The sequence below is a fragment of the Galleria mellonella genome, unplaced genomic scaffold, assembly GCF_026898425.1.
Source record: "Galleria mellonella isolate WM207_F2 unplaced genomic scaffold, CSIRO_AGI_GalMel_v1 utg173, whole genome shotgun sequence".
NCBI lineage: Eukaryota > Metazoa > Arthropoda > Insecta > Lepidoptera > Pyralidae > Galleria > Galleria mellonella.
The window spans coordinates 1,809,541-1,826,389 of NW_026442016.1; the positions used below are offsets into that span (position 1 = coordinate 1,809,541).

At 33.3% G+C, this 16,849-nt stretch overlaps 1 protein-coding gene across 3 annotated transcripts in view; it reads right to left on the reverse strand.

Annotated features, from left to right (window-relative positions):
* Positions 1-2,582: 2,582 nt before the first annotated feature.
* The window catches only part of LOC113515644 (xaa-Pro aminopeptidase 1), a 44,556-nt gene continuing 30,289 nt past the window's right edge, over positions 2,583-16,849 (reverse strand). Inside the window, exons 1-11 of one of the 3 annotated variants that reach the window (XM_026899904.3) lie at positions 11,254-11,586; positions 10,051-10,298; positions 8,680-8,886; positions 7,808-8,024; positions 7,033-7,294; positions 6,094-6,358; positions 5,672-5,876; positions 4,405-4,638; positions 3,843-3,914; positions 3,509-3,663; positions 2,583-2,936 (exon numbers count right to left, since the gene is read on the reverse strand). In XM_026899904.3, coding sequence (XP_026755705.2) covers positions 2,712-2,936; positions 3,509-3,663; positions 3,843-3,914; positions 4,405-4,638; positions 5,672-5,876; positions 6,094-6,358; positions 7,033-7,294; positions 7,808-8,024; positions 8,680-8,886; positions 10,051-10,298; positions 11,254-11,257 — 2,094 coding nt within the window. In that variant the 5' untranslated portion in view covers positions 11,258-11,586 and the 3' untranslated portion in view covers positions 2,583-2,711. Of the gene's footprint in view, positions 2,937-3,508; positions 3,664-3,842; positions 3,915-4,404; positions 4,639-5,671; positions 5,877-6,093; positions 6,359-7,032; positions 7,295-7,807; positions 8,025-8,679; positions 8,887-10,050; positions 10,299-11,253; positions 11,587-11,617; positions 11,708-16,849 lie in introns of those variants that run through there. The other 2 variants (XM_031912577.2, XM_052893262.1) reach the window with 2 other exon arrangements.

The following is a 16,849-nucleotide window of genomic DNA, read 5'->3' on the forward strand; positions in this document are numbered from 1 at the left end:
AAATTAGTATAAATATCCGACCGATATGGACGATATCCAAATGGGTAATGATGCAACAAATGACCTTTGTTGCACCATCAATGTTCATAGGATCACAATATATAGATATTGGAGCTGTATATATATTACCCATGCCTACTTTAAAGTTATTATTTATGTTATATTTATAAAATAATCTACGAAAGCTCCATACGTAAAACTTCATTAAGTCCACAGAAACCCTAATCAACAGTCAAATACTTCTCCACTATCCATTTATAAATCTTTATAAATACTTAATAATAATAATTAGATACTTAATATGCCGCGAGATCAATTGGCGCATTAAGCTTCAATAATTTTTCTCATTTATACAAGTACAATCTATTATTAAAAGCAATATACAGACTACTATATAAATAAGGCACTCGGTGCTTGATATGCTAACAAATATTGTTATCAAATAAAACAACATAGAATTAAGTAATACAATAGTAGTTACATCTCTACAATTTTATATATCATTTGAGTATGCCATCCGCCCTTGGGCGTAGGTACCCAGTGTCTGGGAGGGTCTTGCTTACTGCGCGGTTTTTTTAAAAGTTAAGGCAAACAATTTTCGAAGTATTTAAACCCCCACACCAATAGGGTTTGGTGAGGGGGTTTAAATACTTAACATTAAAAAGGTGAAATTTACCTACATAAGAAAAAATACAGTTTTTTATTATGATATTTGCATAACCTAATAGGTGCCTAAATATTAACTGAAAATGTGAATTACCTAAATATAATTTATATATTTTCTACTGTTATAGACACGTAAGGCTTGTACAGTGAACGTCCTTTATGTGCAGCTAAATGACAAGAGTTTTTATTAGTCCTTCAGTGTGGGAAAATTTAATGAATGAATCAAATACTACTTAGTATGTTACACAGCCCCGTATAATGTCACACTAAGAACAGCTTTGCATGGCTTGTAGGAATTTCCTACTATGAATATTAGACAACTAATAGATATTTATTATATTTTATAATATTTTAATACAATGGAGCTGATTCTGAGGTACTATTTGTCTAAATTTGTACAAATAACTTGTTAACTTTTAGTGTATTAGTTTAGATAAACGTTTTTTTTTGTTTTAAAATAAGAACAAGAGCATGTTTTCAGTGTTGCAAGAAATTAGATTAAAAATTTACTATATTTTGAAATTAGAGTTGGGAATTATTTTTCTGACATACTATAAATATACAAAATGTAAATATTGCTTACAAAACAAAAACGAAAATATATTTTGTGTCTTTACTCAGTAAAGATTAGTATTATTACGAATCACCATGCACTGTTTATTTGGTTCTTTCAAATATAAGAATTTTGTATTGTTTTTATTTTCCAATTGAATTTTACAATATATTTTTCCCCATATCTTAATAATAAATGTACATTATAATAATCCTATTAAAAATGATTAAAAAGTTGACCTGTTTTAAGCGAAACATTTGTACGGAGCTAAGAACAAGGAATTACACAATCTTTGGTACGGAGACACTATCTATATAATATAAATAGGATATCGACATTAGGCACAGACTAAGGCAACTTGTTTTTATTGCTTCCATTGCTAATCCTTTATTTACAATTTAGTATCACTTAATAAAAAAAAAAAAGCTAAAACCGATACTATTATACCTAAGTTACAATAAGTTAATGGCTAATTAATCCAATTTTCAATTTAAGTGGTTTCAGTAAATGAAACGGCGGAGTTCAAATAAAATACCATTGGATTAGAACTAGTAAAGAAATGAATATGAGATCACAAACATGTACTTATAGTCTATACATAGACAATTGGCAATAGACACCATGTTGGATAACCACAAAAAGATCTAGATAGGTATTTGATCTATATATAAAAAAAGCTTTAGACTTACACATTAAGGAAAGCTACAGGTACACGTTTACTGCGCTTACTTTAATTACATTTATTAATATCTAAATTATTTAAATTACTTATGTTCACAGAATTTTTCGTTTCAATTAAGTTCGTATTTAGAAAGCGTGACTTCACTTCATGTGATTTTAATATGGTATTAGAGTAATGCACACGTTTAAAGGAGTACCAAATTCATGCTGCGTACATAACAATCTATCTACTATACTATTGCTAAATATAAGCACATTGCTTTTTGTTGTACTAACCTAATATATTTTTATATATTTTATTTGGGTAGATATATTAAATATTGATATTAAAAATTTGTACATTAAAAGTCAGCAGTTATTAACGGGGGAAGGGATTGTAAATAGTGGGGACTAGAGATCCTATTGCGCCTAGCAGTTTACTTTGTTAGGTCGACCTCCACGCGGTTCTCGCTGGAAACCGTCGTGGTTTATTCTTAATGAATTCGTCAGGATGGGCTAAATAATCTGCTTTCATTCTCACTTATCATAGGTCACTGGTACCCCATCAGCGTATCTACGGTTACCGTTCCATTATCTTCCATCAAAAAAGAGTATAGGTATAAAAGCAAGTAATTTCTGTAATGGTACTTTAGTTTAAATATATATTGTTTTTATTTAAAAAAAAAAAAACTATGTTCAAATTTTGTTATTTTTTTTCGTTACATATGTATATAGGCATCCAAAATATATATCATTAAGAAATTAATTTTATCAGTTACAGTGATATAAGGATTCATCCAGCGTTAAAGTTTAAAAAAAGCCAGATTTAAATTTAAATAAAACAATTAGCGAATATAATCACTATGACAGTTGTGAATATTTGTTTACAACTATTGGTCGTGGCGGAATTGGTGTTCATTTTCTTAAATTTGGAAGGCAGCTGCATGGGTACGGTCTTATTGGACATCCAGTAGTAGACGTCAGTCAGACCTTGCGCCTTCAGCTCCGGCCCCACCACTTTCCTTATCCGGTCGTTGTACGCGTTCAACCAGTTTATCTATATTGATATAAAAAAGTAGGCATTGTACTATTAATTTGCTAATGTGTTAAACCGTTTCTAGATATAAAATATATAGAATATAAAAAATATATGAGATTATTAATTTGACCTTTAATTATACTGTAAAAACTATATTCAAATTGGTATAGCAATTTTTACGTGATGTCGGAACGAACATAGACAGACAAACAAAAATTTTGAAATTATGGTTTTAGCCTGTGTCTTATTAAGACTTCTCATATCATTATTTTTTAAATATCTCCCATATACAGACATCGTCTAGTTACAATACGCACACAGCCTCATCCATATTAGCTTGGATTTAACACATAATGCCACGTAGGTGACGGGAACTGGTGAAGGACTTTATTTCTATTTTTTTTTTCTCTTATGTGGTGTTCTGGTATGATAACACAAAGTGTTATATAATTAGATCAAAATGCTTTAACGAACATATTGTGTCACGGAAGATTTAGGTGAGATTGTGGTAACACTACCTCTCGGTTAGAACATTATGTTTTGATATCATGAGTCAGTAAAAGAAAATTTCGATTGATTTTCGAATTTACCTCATAATCCGTTAACATGTTTTTGTCGATAAGTTTCGGTTCGAATGGTATCAATGTCGCTTCACGGAACCCAATATATCCGCTGGGTTTAGATATCACCTCTAGGACGTTGCCTAACTGCACTCCGAACTTCATTCCTTCGTACCAGCCAGGTTCTGTGGTGAAATATTAACTATTATATAAATATATAATTAGAAAAATTACTAAATGAGTAAATTTTAGTAGTAATTAGGCATTTGTGCCAATAAATTTTCGGTAGTACTGTACTGTAGAAATATACTTAATAAGTTGGTAAGTATTTAATTTTTGTATTAGAAAATGTAGTATTTCTCACCGACAGTAATATAATATCCTTCTCGGAATGGGTGTAGGATGACATCCTGCCTATAATCTATAACCACTGGATCTGAAAATAAAAAAAGGCTCAAAAATTACTGTATAAAAATACGTACAACTAAGTTTAATTGAATGAAAAAAAAAATTGTACCAGTTATTTTTCACTTTTTTTTATCGCGTATATACATTGTATTAAGTCAGGATATAACTTATACATGCACCAAATTTTATTTAAACCCGTTTAACCGTTTAGTCGTGATTGAATAACAAATATATTTATAAACTTTCACATTCATAATACTAGCCACATTTCACGGCTTCGCCCGTTTGAGTTAGTATATAAAGTTTTTTATATATTAAGTTAGGATATAACCTATACATGGATAGGTTATATCCTAACTTGACATATTATATATCAAATTTAATTTAAATTCGTTTTATCGTTACTGTGTGAAAGGGTATTTATTCATTTTCACAAACTTTTGATGTTTATAATAAATAGTAGGAAGTAGGATAGTTAGAAATTAGGATTAGAAGGATAATTATAATAGAGTGCACACCCTCGTGGCGGTTGAGCGCGGCGCCGACGCCGTGCCCGGTGGGGTGTGGGTAGTCCTGGCGGTGCGCCCACAGCGGCGCCCGGGCGGCGGGGTCGGCGTGCGCGGCCGGCAGCGACGCCGGCGGCTGCAGCGTCGACAGCGCGGCCAGCGACCGCAGCACCGTCGTGTACGCTTTGCTCTCGTCCCTCGACGGCTTTCCGTAGTGTAGGGTGCGGGTCACTACTGTTGTACCCTCTGAAAATATAGTTCTTTTTTGTCTACTGTCCATCTGATGGTAATCGGGTACTGTAGTGGGAAGTGAATTGTTAGTAAAGGGGTATAATTGCCTCATTACTAACTATATTTTCAGTTATAAGTCCTATCAAGTCGACCTCCACGCGGTTCTCCTTAGAAACCATCGTGATCCTTAGAAATCATTGTTGAATTCGTCGCGTTGGGTTAACTTTCTTCATCCCCACTTATCATCCTTCACTGGTGCTCATTAATTCTCACCCTTTAAAAAAAAGCCAAGTATTGTGTGTAGACATTTGGTCTCTAAGACACGTCACAAGGGTATCTATAGATAGAATAATTTGGATTAGCGTTTTCATAAGCAGATTTCATGAGATGTCGTCATCTCATGCTATCTCACCAATTTCGTAAAATTATGATTATAACGGTAGTTTCGTTTGCCACTTCTCTAGGGAAGCTGACCGTTTAGATAAGTGGTATCGAATCTTTCGATGGATACGTTATTGCTTACGCGTGCATGAGACCGAGGTGGCAACGTCCCATATGTCGTACTGATACGATTGCTAAAAAAATTTGTGTAGATTTGTTTGTTTGCGTTGATTTTTTTTTGTCTGTTTATTTATTTAATAGATAATGAATAAGTACAATGTTGGTAGGTATTTGTCATCTTACGCGATATCTTATAATAAGAATGAATATTACAGCTGTAAAAAGAGTAGTTGCATTGTTTATTTATTTATTTATTTATTCTTTATTGCACAATAAAATTTTGTACAAATGGCGAGCTTAATGCCATATGGCATTCTCTACCAGCTAACCATTGGGTAAAAACAGAAAGCGTATGAAGGGCAGATGTGGTGAAAAATATGTGACAATTATAGTAACACATTAAGGCAATACACAATATAAATATAATTGTTATTTTACTCTAAATGATAATATTTGTAAAAATTGACGGTGACAATTAAGAATCTAAGCGATAGACACAAGACTATAATTTGGATTAATTTTATACTGTAAATTTATTAATACGTACCATCATATTGTCCTCCGGAGCGTATAATCAACGTGGAGTTAGGAAATACACGTCTATTGGTGAGTATAGTGGGGACATAGTAAGGGTCCGCCCCGTTAGGACCGAACGCGACGCGAGTCTTCATAGACAGGCCAACGAAGCCCGCCTGCGTCTCACGCGTCACTTCTACAGTCTTGGAGATCGACATCTCGGATTGTGATGTACCCTGCAATATGGGATTATACAGGGCGTAATCTAAACCATCTTATTATTGTCATTCATAGCATGTAGTGTACCACTGCTGGGCAGAGGTCTCAAACAAACAACAAAAATGTTGTGTCATGCAAGCAATTATTTTGCGGTAAAAATACATGAGGTACTCAATAATACAACTAGTCTCCCTCTGGTAAAAGATCAAGTTTTATTTTAAGATTGCTACTCACACGTCGACCCTCGAGGTAGCTGAGTAACGTGCACATAGCGACAGCGTCTCGCAAATGTGCCTTCGTCATACCATTGCTTTCAGCTTCATTCTTCTGTGCCTTCAGGTAGATTATCGGTGACAATAGGAACACACGTTTGGCTTGAGGGACACTTTGTGCAATGGCGGCGGAAGCACCGCGCTGGAAGGTGCCCGCCGCTGGTATCAAGATTTTGTTCTCGGAGGCTCTTCGCAAGTCCGAGTATATGTTGTTATAATCGTTCACCCTATGCGAGAAATAATGAGTATTATGGATAAATGTGATTTTTTTAAGTAACTTAGAATGGCGAATACGCTGGCTGTCTATCTAATGAAAGTGGTAACCATCGTGTATATTGGTATTATGTTAAAAATATATTGTATTGGGGAATAATTAATTTCTTATTATGTATCTTTTAGACTTCGATGACTTGCGCTCAATCGATTCTTATAATTGCTATTTAACTACCCATATTTCATTTAACTAATGAGTATATTAAAGTAAGCAAAAGGTCCTATTGTATTTTTTTAGTATCTTACTAGATTGTGAAGTCATTTACTAACTATAATTTATAATGTTTCTATATGTGAGGGAACTTTAGTAGATTGCAATAAAATATGTCCCATGTAGATATACTCTATACCTACCTCAATATATCTTGAGTTGAGAATAAACATAATATAGCTTTACTAGGCATTTCTCTGCTGCAGACAATTTTTTTATTTTAATGTAATAACTACCAGTTTTTCTTACGTGCAATTAGATCGAAAAAGTTCGACTAGTTTCGGTATCAATTCGTGATCCTTAGCACGAGCAACTGTGACGCTAGCAAGAGCCTGATTGGGTACATCTTAACTTTTAATAATAAAACTTTCTTACTATAGACATTTATGTTCGTATTTATTCTAATATATAACTTACCTTGTACAATTATTGTTGAAACAATTATAAACCGCCAGAGCTTCCCGGACGGGCATGGACAATTTTCCAGGCGGGGCGTACACCCTTACGTCTCTCGTACTAACTATTACGAAAGCTTTCAGGAGTGGAGCGTATGGTAAGTCCTTTCCTCGTATGTTAAGAAGCCACGCAACCTCATCCAGTGACGTCACCACCATAGCATCAGCTCCGATAGCACGCAGCTCGTTACGAACCGTAGACACTTTATCTCGCCATGTCACTCCTAAGTGAAGATTATACAGATTTTTGGTATTTCTTAAAGAATGAAATTACAGGGTATAGAGACATAATGCCTTAGTCCTCAGGACTGGCATGAAGGGTATCATGGGCGACACAGTATATTCTGTTATGTCCATGGTACTGTTCATGTCTATAGGGACGGTTACCATGAGTTGGGCGGTCAGCTAGTTTGCCATTCTAAGTTCCATAAAAATATTAAATTTGCAAGAATGACTATGACTGTTACATTTACATAGGTTTTTATTAAGATATATGGTAGGTAGGTAAATGTTGTGTTTCAAATACAGAAAACAGAGTGCACTATGATGCCATTGATTCTCTTCATGTAGATGTGCCCGCTGTGTTTCATTGCCATTCTAGTGGACTGTGGTTATATGCTTACTCCTTCTGTATAGTACTCTGTTCTCAGTATTATAAATAAAGAAATCTTCGAGTTTCAACATAATATACTATAGCCATTTCAGCAATTCAGGCACAAATTTCGTTCTTTACGAACCTGTATAATCGGTGTTATGTAGCACAGCAACGATCTTGGAGAAGTCGGGACGTCTACGCGCGGGGTCTAGTTCCTCGTTCCACAGTTGGTCTAGCATAGTGGGCGTGTGGATCAACTGTAGACCTACTTGCTGCAGGTCTGTCGATAGTGCCTGCCACTCTTTGACGGATGTTAACCGCGCGTCCGCTCCGATGCGACCAGAACGGCCGAGACGTTCCTGGAGGAATATGCATGATAAGTGTATAGGTAATATGTATTTTTTTTGTATGATGATGGAGAATAATATAATGTAATGTAACTCTCTTTTTTCTTAAGGATATCGTAAAAGATGAGTATTAAAGCAATTAAAGTATGTACTAATAAAAAAATTAATAATTTAACTAGAATAAAATCCTATTCAAAATCTTCTTGCTAGGGTAATTTTTTTCTTATTGAAAAGATTCATGCTTCAGTACTAGGTTACTATAATAATGCCTACCTCTATTTTTTCCAGTGTTGCTTATGGTATACGCGATAAAAAGTTATGTGCTATCGGTTTACGCTAGTTATTTATCATCATCATGTTTATGGATTGAATATGGCTTATTAATTCACCCAGAGAGATTATTTATTAAATAATAACTCTATTATATACTTAGTTATGTTGTGTAGTACTTTGAATGGCTAAAAAAAGGAATAAAAGAATGCACTTAATCTAGCTCAGTATGTCTTTCTTATAAAATAAGAGTCAGACCAATCACCTATGTTCTAGCTATTTATGATATAATACTCTCGGAAATGGTCGGTTAATTAATTACAATCGTTTATTTTCACTATGAAAAGAGTTAGAGTGATTGCCTATATTCTAGCAGCTTATAATGTGCCTTTCTTACTGCGATCCATTCCGGAATGGTGGGTTGGTTCACATCGTCCCCGTCGAGCACCTCCCAGGCGCAGGAGAGCGTGGCGCGCGCCCGCCGCAGGTCCCCGCTGGACACCCACACGGCGGCGCCGCCGTCGCTCAGTACCGCTGCGGTCCCGGCGCCGTCCCACCCACTGAAGTACTCTAGCCGACGCTCCTCCGGTGATGGCTCTTCGCTCTATGATAAAAAAATAATTAAGATATGAATTTACTGGGTACGGAGGAATAACACCTGAGTCCTTAGGAATGGCAACGTATGGGGGGTATCATGGGCGAAACAGTATACTTTGTTATGTCCATGGTACTGCTCATGTTTATAGGCGACGGCTACCACTTTCCATCAGCTTGTTTGCTATATATATATATATATATATATATATATATATATATATATATATATATATATATATATATATATATATATATATATATATTAAAAATGTGAAAGTTTGAAGGATGGATGTTTGTTATTCCTTAACGCAAAATTTACTGAAGGGATTTAATTGATTTTTTGTATTTGAATATCTAGTAATATTTGTTGTATCCTAAATTAGCACACAGGAAACTTAATGTACTGATTCTCAGCTGTACTGGGATACAGCTTGTTTATAACTTATAGTGACAGAGGTAGAATATAATGTATCATCTTTAAGGAGCTTAAAAGCAGACGGTGAATCCAAAGCATAATGTACCAATCAAAAGAGAAAAAAGAAGAAATCCTGAAATGAAACTCAATACCAAATTATCTGACTGACAATAGGAGGTGAAATGGCCTCTTATCTTCGAATGACGGATCCCTATGAAATACGTATGGTATAGGTATACATACTATGTGAGCTAGAGAAGGAATAGGCCACTTTTTATGCAAGGGTAAAAACTATATGTTATATAAATGTGAATGTTTGTAAATATGTTCCAGTTAAACAACACTTAAACGGCAGAACGGATTTGAATAAAATTTGGTACATGGCTAAATTGTACTCTAACGTAACACGTGGAATACTTTATACTCGTATATTGATTAAAGCGTGCAAAGTCGCGGGAAACGGCCAGTCATATAATAATAATAATAATAATGTTTATTTATTTCTGACAACTTTTTTGAGTACAATGAACAATTTATAATAATACCATAGATACAGTAAAGTTGCAGAGAACTGGTGCCTGAACTGGGTATCCGAAGAACCCGTATCACAAGGCACCAGGACCCCTCCCTGGCATGAAACATTTTATGGTAATATATACAGTTGGAGAATATAAAAGTTGTTAGGCGTAGCAGATACAATACGAACACATGATCAGATTACGAGTCATAATACCATATACGAATATATTAGCATACCAAATGTTCATCACTGTAGAAAATAAGGAAGGCGTCAAAGAAAATGTTCATTTGTGTGTAGCTCTTGTTCCTCATAGCGCTCCGGAGCTTGCCGAGGGGGCTGGAAGTGCTGGTGGCGTCTGCGCACATCACCGGCACCACTGTTGGCATGTTTTCGCTCATCACTCTCGTGGTGAAAGCGGTCACCATCGACGGTGTAGGCAGAGTTGTCGTTGTCGTCGGTGGGGACATCTGTATGCTGTGACATGCTGTAAATAAAATTTATTTAAGTTTTAAATGCAACATTAATTATTTCTTTTTTATGATAAAACACAAGTATTATATCTGTATTATTTTTAGGGGTCATGTATTATATGTAGATATAGATACGATAAGTAACTCTGTTATTCCTAATCTATTTAAGAAAGTGTGGAAATAATTAACAATATTAAAAGCTACGATTAAAAGTAAGTACGTCACGAGAATAGATGTGACCTAATAATGGGTTAAACACCATTAATATAATTTTGCATGTAAGCATTAGGGTAATAACACTGATTTGGTTTGTACTGTCATAATGTTATAATTATTGTAATGAATAAATAAATAAGTGATAATTTTTTTTTAACGGAGAATGTGAAATAATGTTAATATGTATTTTTTAATTTATGTATGACCACAGATACAAGGATAAAATAAAAAGAAAATATAATATACTGTCAACAAGAAGTGATCAAAAAAAAATAAGAAAAGTAATAATAGGGAGAACTAATGATAAAATATAAAAATTTATTAATCTATACTTATAATAAATTTGTAGAGAGGTCAATTCTGTACATGAAATATATTTCCAAAATAACTATCAGGGGGTGATTAGTGATCGATACTGCCTGCCAAAAATGCAATTAGTAAAATTTTTGTCTGTCTGTCTGTATGTTCGTTATAGAAACAAAAACTACTCGACGGATTTTAACAAAACTTAGCACAATTATTCTTCATACTCCTGGGCAGGTTATAGTATACTTTTCATCACGCTACGATCAATAGAAGAAGAGCAGTGAAGTGAAATGTATCTGTTACATGAAAACCACTGAACCGAGAGGAAGGACATAGGCTACTTATTTTACGAAAAATGACGGAAACGCGAAGTCGCGGGCAAAAGCTAGTTAAAAATAAAAATCGTAAAATGGAAAGTTGAAATTATTGTTTTTTTTTTATACCTACCCATTTTTTTACTGTCTACATACGACGTCCCAATAATTAAAATAAAATGGATTGTAATATTTAAGCCACAAAATACAATTTATTTCCATATATAAAAGCCATACATTAATGATAATTACGAGATAGGCCCTTTTATTTGACTGTTTTTGTGTTCTAGCTGACTGACGCTACTGAGACCAGACCATTGACTTCAGTTGGTGACAAAGAAGCAGTGGTCTAAACACATTCGCCAATGAGCTTGTATTTCACTAATGTCACACAGATGACCCAAGAATTGAAAAAGTTTAGAAAATTTCCGAAATCGATGTATCGAAAATTTATAACTAAATTAAAATGATCACTGAATAAAATAAACTTTACATACATTTTCTGTAATAATAGGAAAAAATATCTTTTAATTATTAAACGGAACGTCTAAATCAAATTTGTTTTGAGACAACATTTTATATTATAATAATAGAAACTAGAAGAAATATCATACAATAGAAGTAATTCATTTGATATCCATATATCTGTTTTTATCTTTTAGATAAGAAACCATAAAAGAATATAAAATACTTCTATTATAGCTCTATCGCTTTCTATCTGTATTTATCTCTCTGTCTCTTTCATCGTACGCGAGGTAAAATAACGCTCGCATGAATGAGGGAGGGCGTTCCTTTAAAGGGCTATTTATATAAAACTTACATCAGAAGAAGAAAGCGGCTAGCGACAGCGGCGTTTGTGGCGCGGGAATGTACCAGGGTAGCACAACGTTTATAGAGCTCGAAAGAGTAGAGCTTTCAAAAGCTCACGGGTGTGAAAAGGATAACAAGGGACACAAATTGCTACCCTCCCTCTTTACTGCGCGAGATGTGGCGAGGGGCGTTTCATAATAAAAAAGAAACGGCACATTTTTTTTGTGAAAAACATTCGTGTTCGGGATAAAGCTTATGGTTAGGTATGGTTAGAGTAGAGATATCACAACAACTTTAAAAATTATATGTAGCTATTTTTTTGTCATTGAAATGACAATTTGTAGAGTCAATTGTTTTGTTTCTATATTTTCAGATGAATTTAAATTTATATAACAATAGAATGATGACGTGATATATATAAATATGGCAAAATATTAATTATACTGTAATAAAAGTCAAACTGATAATGCAAAACAAATTCCAAAAAAGGTCAATGTCCGAGAGGTACCCAAGGGATGTATGTGGGTTCTATTGGAATGACGTCAACAACTAATAGGACTTCAGAAGTTATCAGGAGCCTTGTTTAGTCCTTAATCGATTTCGCTCCAAACAATTTGTTTTGTTAACATCACACGAACCAACCCCCACGCAAATTTTGGTTACACGAAATCTGAGAAATGCGGTAATTTGTTACACCGAAATGGTCGACATGACGTAGGGTGTTATTGGGGTAACATAAACTTGGAGCGATGAAGTTAATAAATCCCAATGGAGTAAAAAAAAAAATGCATCAAGGGGAAGCACACTGTGACTATAAATAAGAAAGTTAATATATACATATATATGTGTAATATTATGTAGACATTTATACTTAAACACACATACAGTCTTATATTAGTTAATAGAATGCTTGTAACATAAATGTAAAAAAAAAGTTAACGTAAGCAAAGAAAAATATAAAATAACCCACTGACTTCAATGTTCGTTTATACTCGTACCGATAAAAGAACATTGGGGTCAGTAGGCACTTATGTTTGTCAAAACAAAAATACCTAATATGTTTCATATGTATGTTGTTGTTACAACGCATATTATAAGAAAACAAAAAATATAGCTGCTTTATGTAGCGGTAAACAATAAATTAATAAAGTGAAATAGGGCAATACATATTTTTTTTTTATCCGTCGGTATCCCTTACAGAAAATAGCACATTCCCAAAGGGACGAAATATCCTGCGAGTTACTAGGGTAGCATATAATGAAAGAGACTGATTACAACGCATTGTCCTGAGCAAGGATAATTCAAGGATAAAAGGCAAACGCACGCAGAGTGCAACGGCATCAGTCATTCACCCGGTCACCTTGCAACGAGTACGTATCATATGCACTTATAATACAGGCGTCTTGGTAGTGATAAATAATTATTTTTAAATGACTAGGCTGCGACATTGGTGCGTGGAATTTGATAAAGATACGTAGAGGACATTATATATATTAAAAAAAAAAAAAAAAAAACTAATAACAGATTTCTATTTTGAAACTTAAATATATTATTTATATAATATAAAGTTAAATAACGTTTCTATTATTAAAATTTTACAACATACCAGAGTGTTATAATATTTTTTTTTCTGATACCTTGAACCTGTTTTTTTAAAGTCACGGCTCTAGTATCCTTTATACGAGTATCAATATCTATTTTAAAACTGTTAGATTATAATAGAAAAAAATAATTATCACTTAGAAATCGTTATATGGAAAGGATCTATCAGTTTTTTTATTATCCTATAAACAAAAAAGTAATAATAATAAGTTGTCTTCTAATATTACAATAGACATACGAATATAAGTGTTCTTACCCCCACCGTAGAAAAAAAATGCAGGTAATATTAGAATTGGAGAGATCACTCGGTAGAGAAGGAAATAGATTTGTGACGTTCGTTCGAAGATTAATTTCTTTAAAATAAATATTATCATATTTTTTTTCTCTGTACTGTGTCTGTATTGAATGATTGATCCATTTTGGTTGCTTCACTCTGTATGTACCTATATGACATCTAAACCTTTGCCTTACTGTTCTGTTGAATTAATTTTTTGTATATACCATGTTAATTATTTTACTAATCCTACTGTTATTGTAATAATTATCCTACTTATTAGGTACTATTATTATAAAAGCTAAAGTTTGTAAGAATGTTTGCAACTTTTTCTATAAAAAAAAGCACACTACTCATACATATTCTGGTATTATTCTATTTTCTATTTCCTTCAATCCGATACGGCTCGCTGATTATTATTTTTGTATGAAGCAATAAGAATGAAATTTTGTATAATAATAAAGTATTGATAAAATAATTAGCGCATTGGTAGAGTTTTAAGAGAACTGACTACAATAGTCAAAAGATTTACTCCCTTGCAAAGATGTTTATCGCAGATAAATAAATACTACTTGGTTAATATTAACTTCGATGTCGTTCAAGGATCAAAATTTAAAATAATGCTTCTCAATTAATTAAATACAACTCCCTTATGACTCAATATACTATTGTTTAATTGTATGTACTTATTTTTATGGATGCAAACATACGCGTTTTATTACAGTTTTTATATCGTAAATAAAATAGAACTTTTGATAGAAACTCGATACAAACAAAACAAAGAAAATAAAAAAGTGCGTGTGCGTGAGAACAATGGTTTGCCCCCTTTTTATACCAGGAATATATGGGTCGTGTGGAGATACAGCTTTTGAGACGACTACAGTAATATTTATGTGGGGGTAACATTGTAATGGCGGCCCGCAGCGCCTGTATCTACAGCAGGGATAATTTAAACTCTGTACATTGTAGTATGGTGCGGATGACAATGAATATTTTCAGTTTTTATTTTTGAACACATTATATTTTTGAACACATTGAATTCAGTCAGATTTTTGTAGACGAAGTCATAACTGATATTTTCCAACAAATGTTTCGTTAAATCCGTAAGTTATGTTTTATTATTAGGTACTTTTATAATGATTTTGGATTTTGCTTTGTTATCACTATCACTACATAGTATAAAACAAAGTCGCTGCTATTACACAAGTAGATTTTACACATTAATAAAGCGACTCCTTGACATCGCATAGAATTAAAATATTTGAATTTAACTAAACTAATAAATACACCAAGATTATTTATTAAATAAAAAAATGTATCTAATTATGCCAATTAGGCAATTAGCATTCGAATATTATTTGAAAATTATTATTTGAGTAGTAAATTAGAAAATATTCGAATATTTTTTTATTTTATAAACCTAAATAAAATGAATGGATTCTCCTTTACAGCGTTATCAAGGGAATAGACCAAATTAGACAGAATGATGCTTTTTAAATTTCACTGTCATTGATTTTCGAAATAATAAAAAGTGTATTTACTTTCAATATAAATTATTCATTATTTTTATTATTTCATTATCAATTGTTAGGATTAGTCTCGCCGATATTTATCCCAGCAATTGTTACACAAACACAAAAAGCAACATCCAATTTGTGTTTCTTGGAATTCACAGGATGTTACGTTTTAAATGTGTATGACTGGACAGACATACACATAGATAGACATAGGTACCATTGCATATTTTATGAAAGTACTTATTCACTCAGTCGATGTATTATATGACAAAATAGCTTTAATCGCCCTTCTCTGTTCATTGACATAATTAAGATTAATTTCCAAGGGATACTTGGCTTTTTAAAAAAAACATATTATGTACACTTAGACGTGTCTTTGCAAAGCATCGCTCCGACCCTGAGGTAAAAATGGCTCTTAAATACGTTTAACTTACGTTACAGACAACGAAGTTGGCATTGCCAATATATATGTATCTATATTACTATTATTACATATTTACGTATCTATATTATTATCTTTTTTTTTTTCAATGGGTGATAATGGAATGGTAACCCCGCCCACGTTATAGGTATACGCTGGCGGGGCACCAGTGAGAGATGATAGATGATGATGAAGCAGGTCAGTTGGCCCATCGTAACGAATTCAACAATAAATCAATCACGATGGTTTCCAGGGGGAGCTGCGTGGAGGTCGACCTGGTAGGGCATATTGCTCGCAATGGGATTTCTAATCTCCATTACTAACAATCCCTTCTACCCCCCCCCCCCCCCCCCCTATGTAATATTAATATATTATATATTAAAGTCATAAGTATAAATGAAACTTGCTAAACTGTATTCAAAGAATGACAGTAAAATATGTAAAATGAAACACAGCTTAATGTTAAATCAACATTTTGCATTTTTCCATTAGCGACCTCGATTTACTTTGTTTACATGATAATAATAATTGGGGCTACTAAACCAACGGCGATGATAACTCGTTCGTGTTTACATACCAGGCGCGGCTAGCTGGCAGAAGGTGAACGATAATGATCTATGTATTAGGTGTCTATTGCATATGAGAAGGTATAGGTGTAATAATAGTTTACCATTTAGAACTAATCTGAACTTAGGTAGGTACATATCATCCGTAGGCACTAATTAATTGTTATATCTATTTTCTTAATATTTAACAGCTACTTCTACGAATAAAGGAAATTTTTAAAGAATAGATTTCGATCTCTCATTTTGTTCATTATAACAATCTTTTTGTGGACAAATGATTATTTTATACCTATACACATCTTACGCATTACATACTCAAATATTTATTTATTCATTGTAAATATATAGCTATCTACGATCACTTGCCATAAGCGTAAGACAGAGACTGCTATTCAAAATAACATTATCAAGATAACAACCAATATAATTTGATCGCTGTCTCTCTGTGTTTCACTTTCTCGCAATGCACAATGCAAGTCGGGAGAAAAGGCGAAGCTATGTAAACTCTTGTACCGCCGTGGGTCTGCTTATGTTGGTCG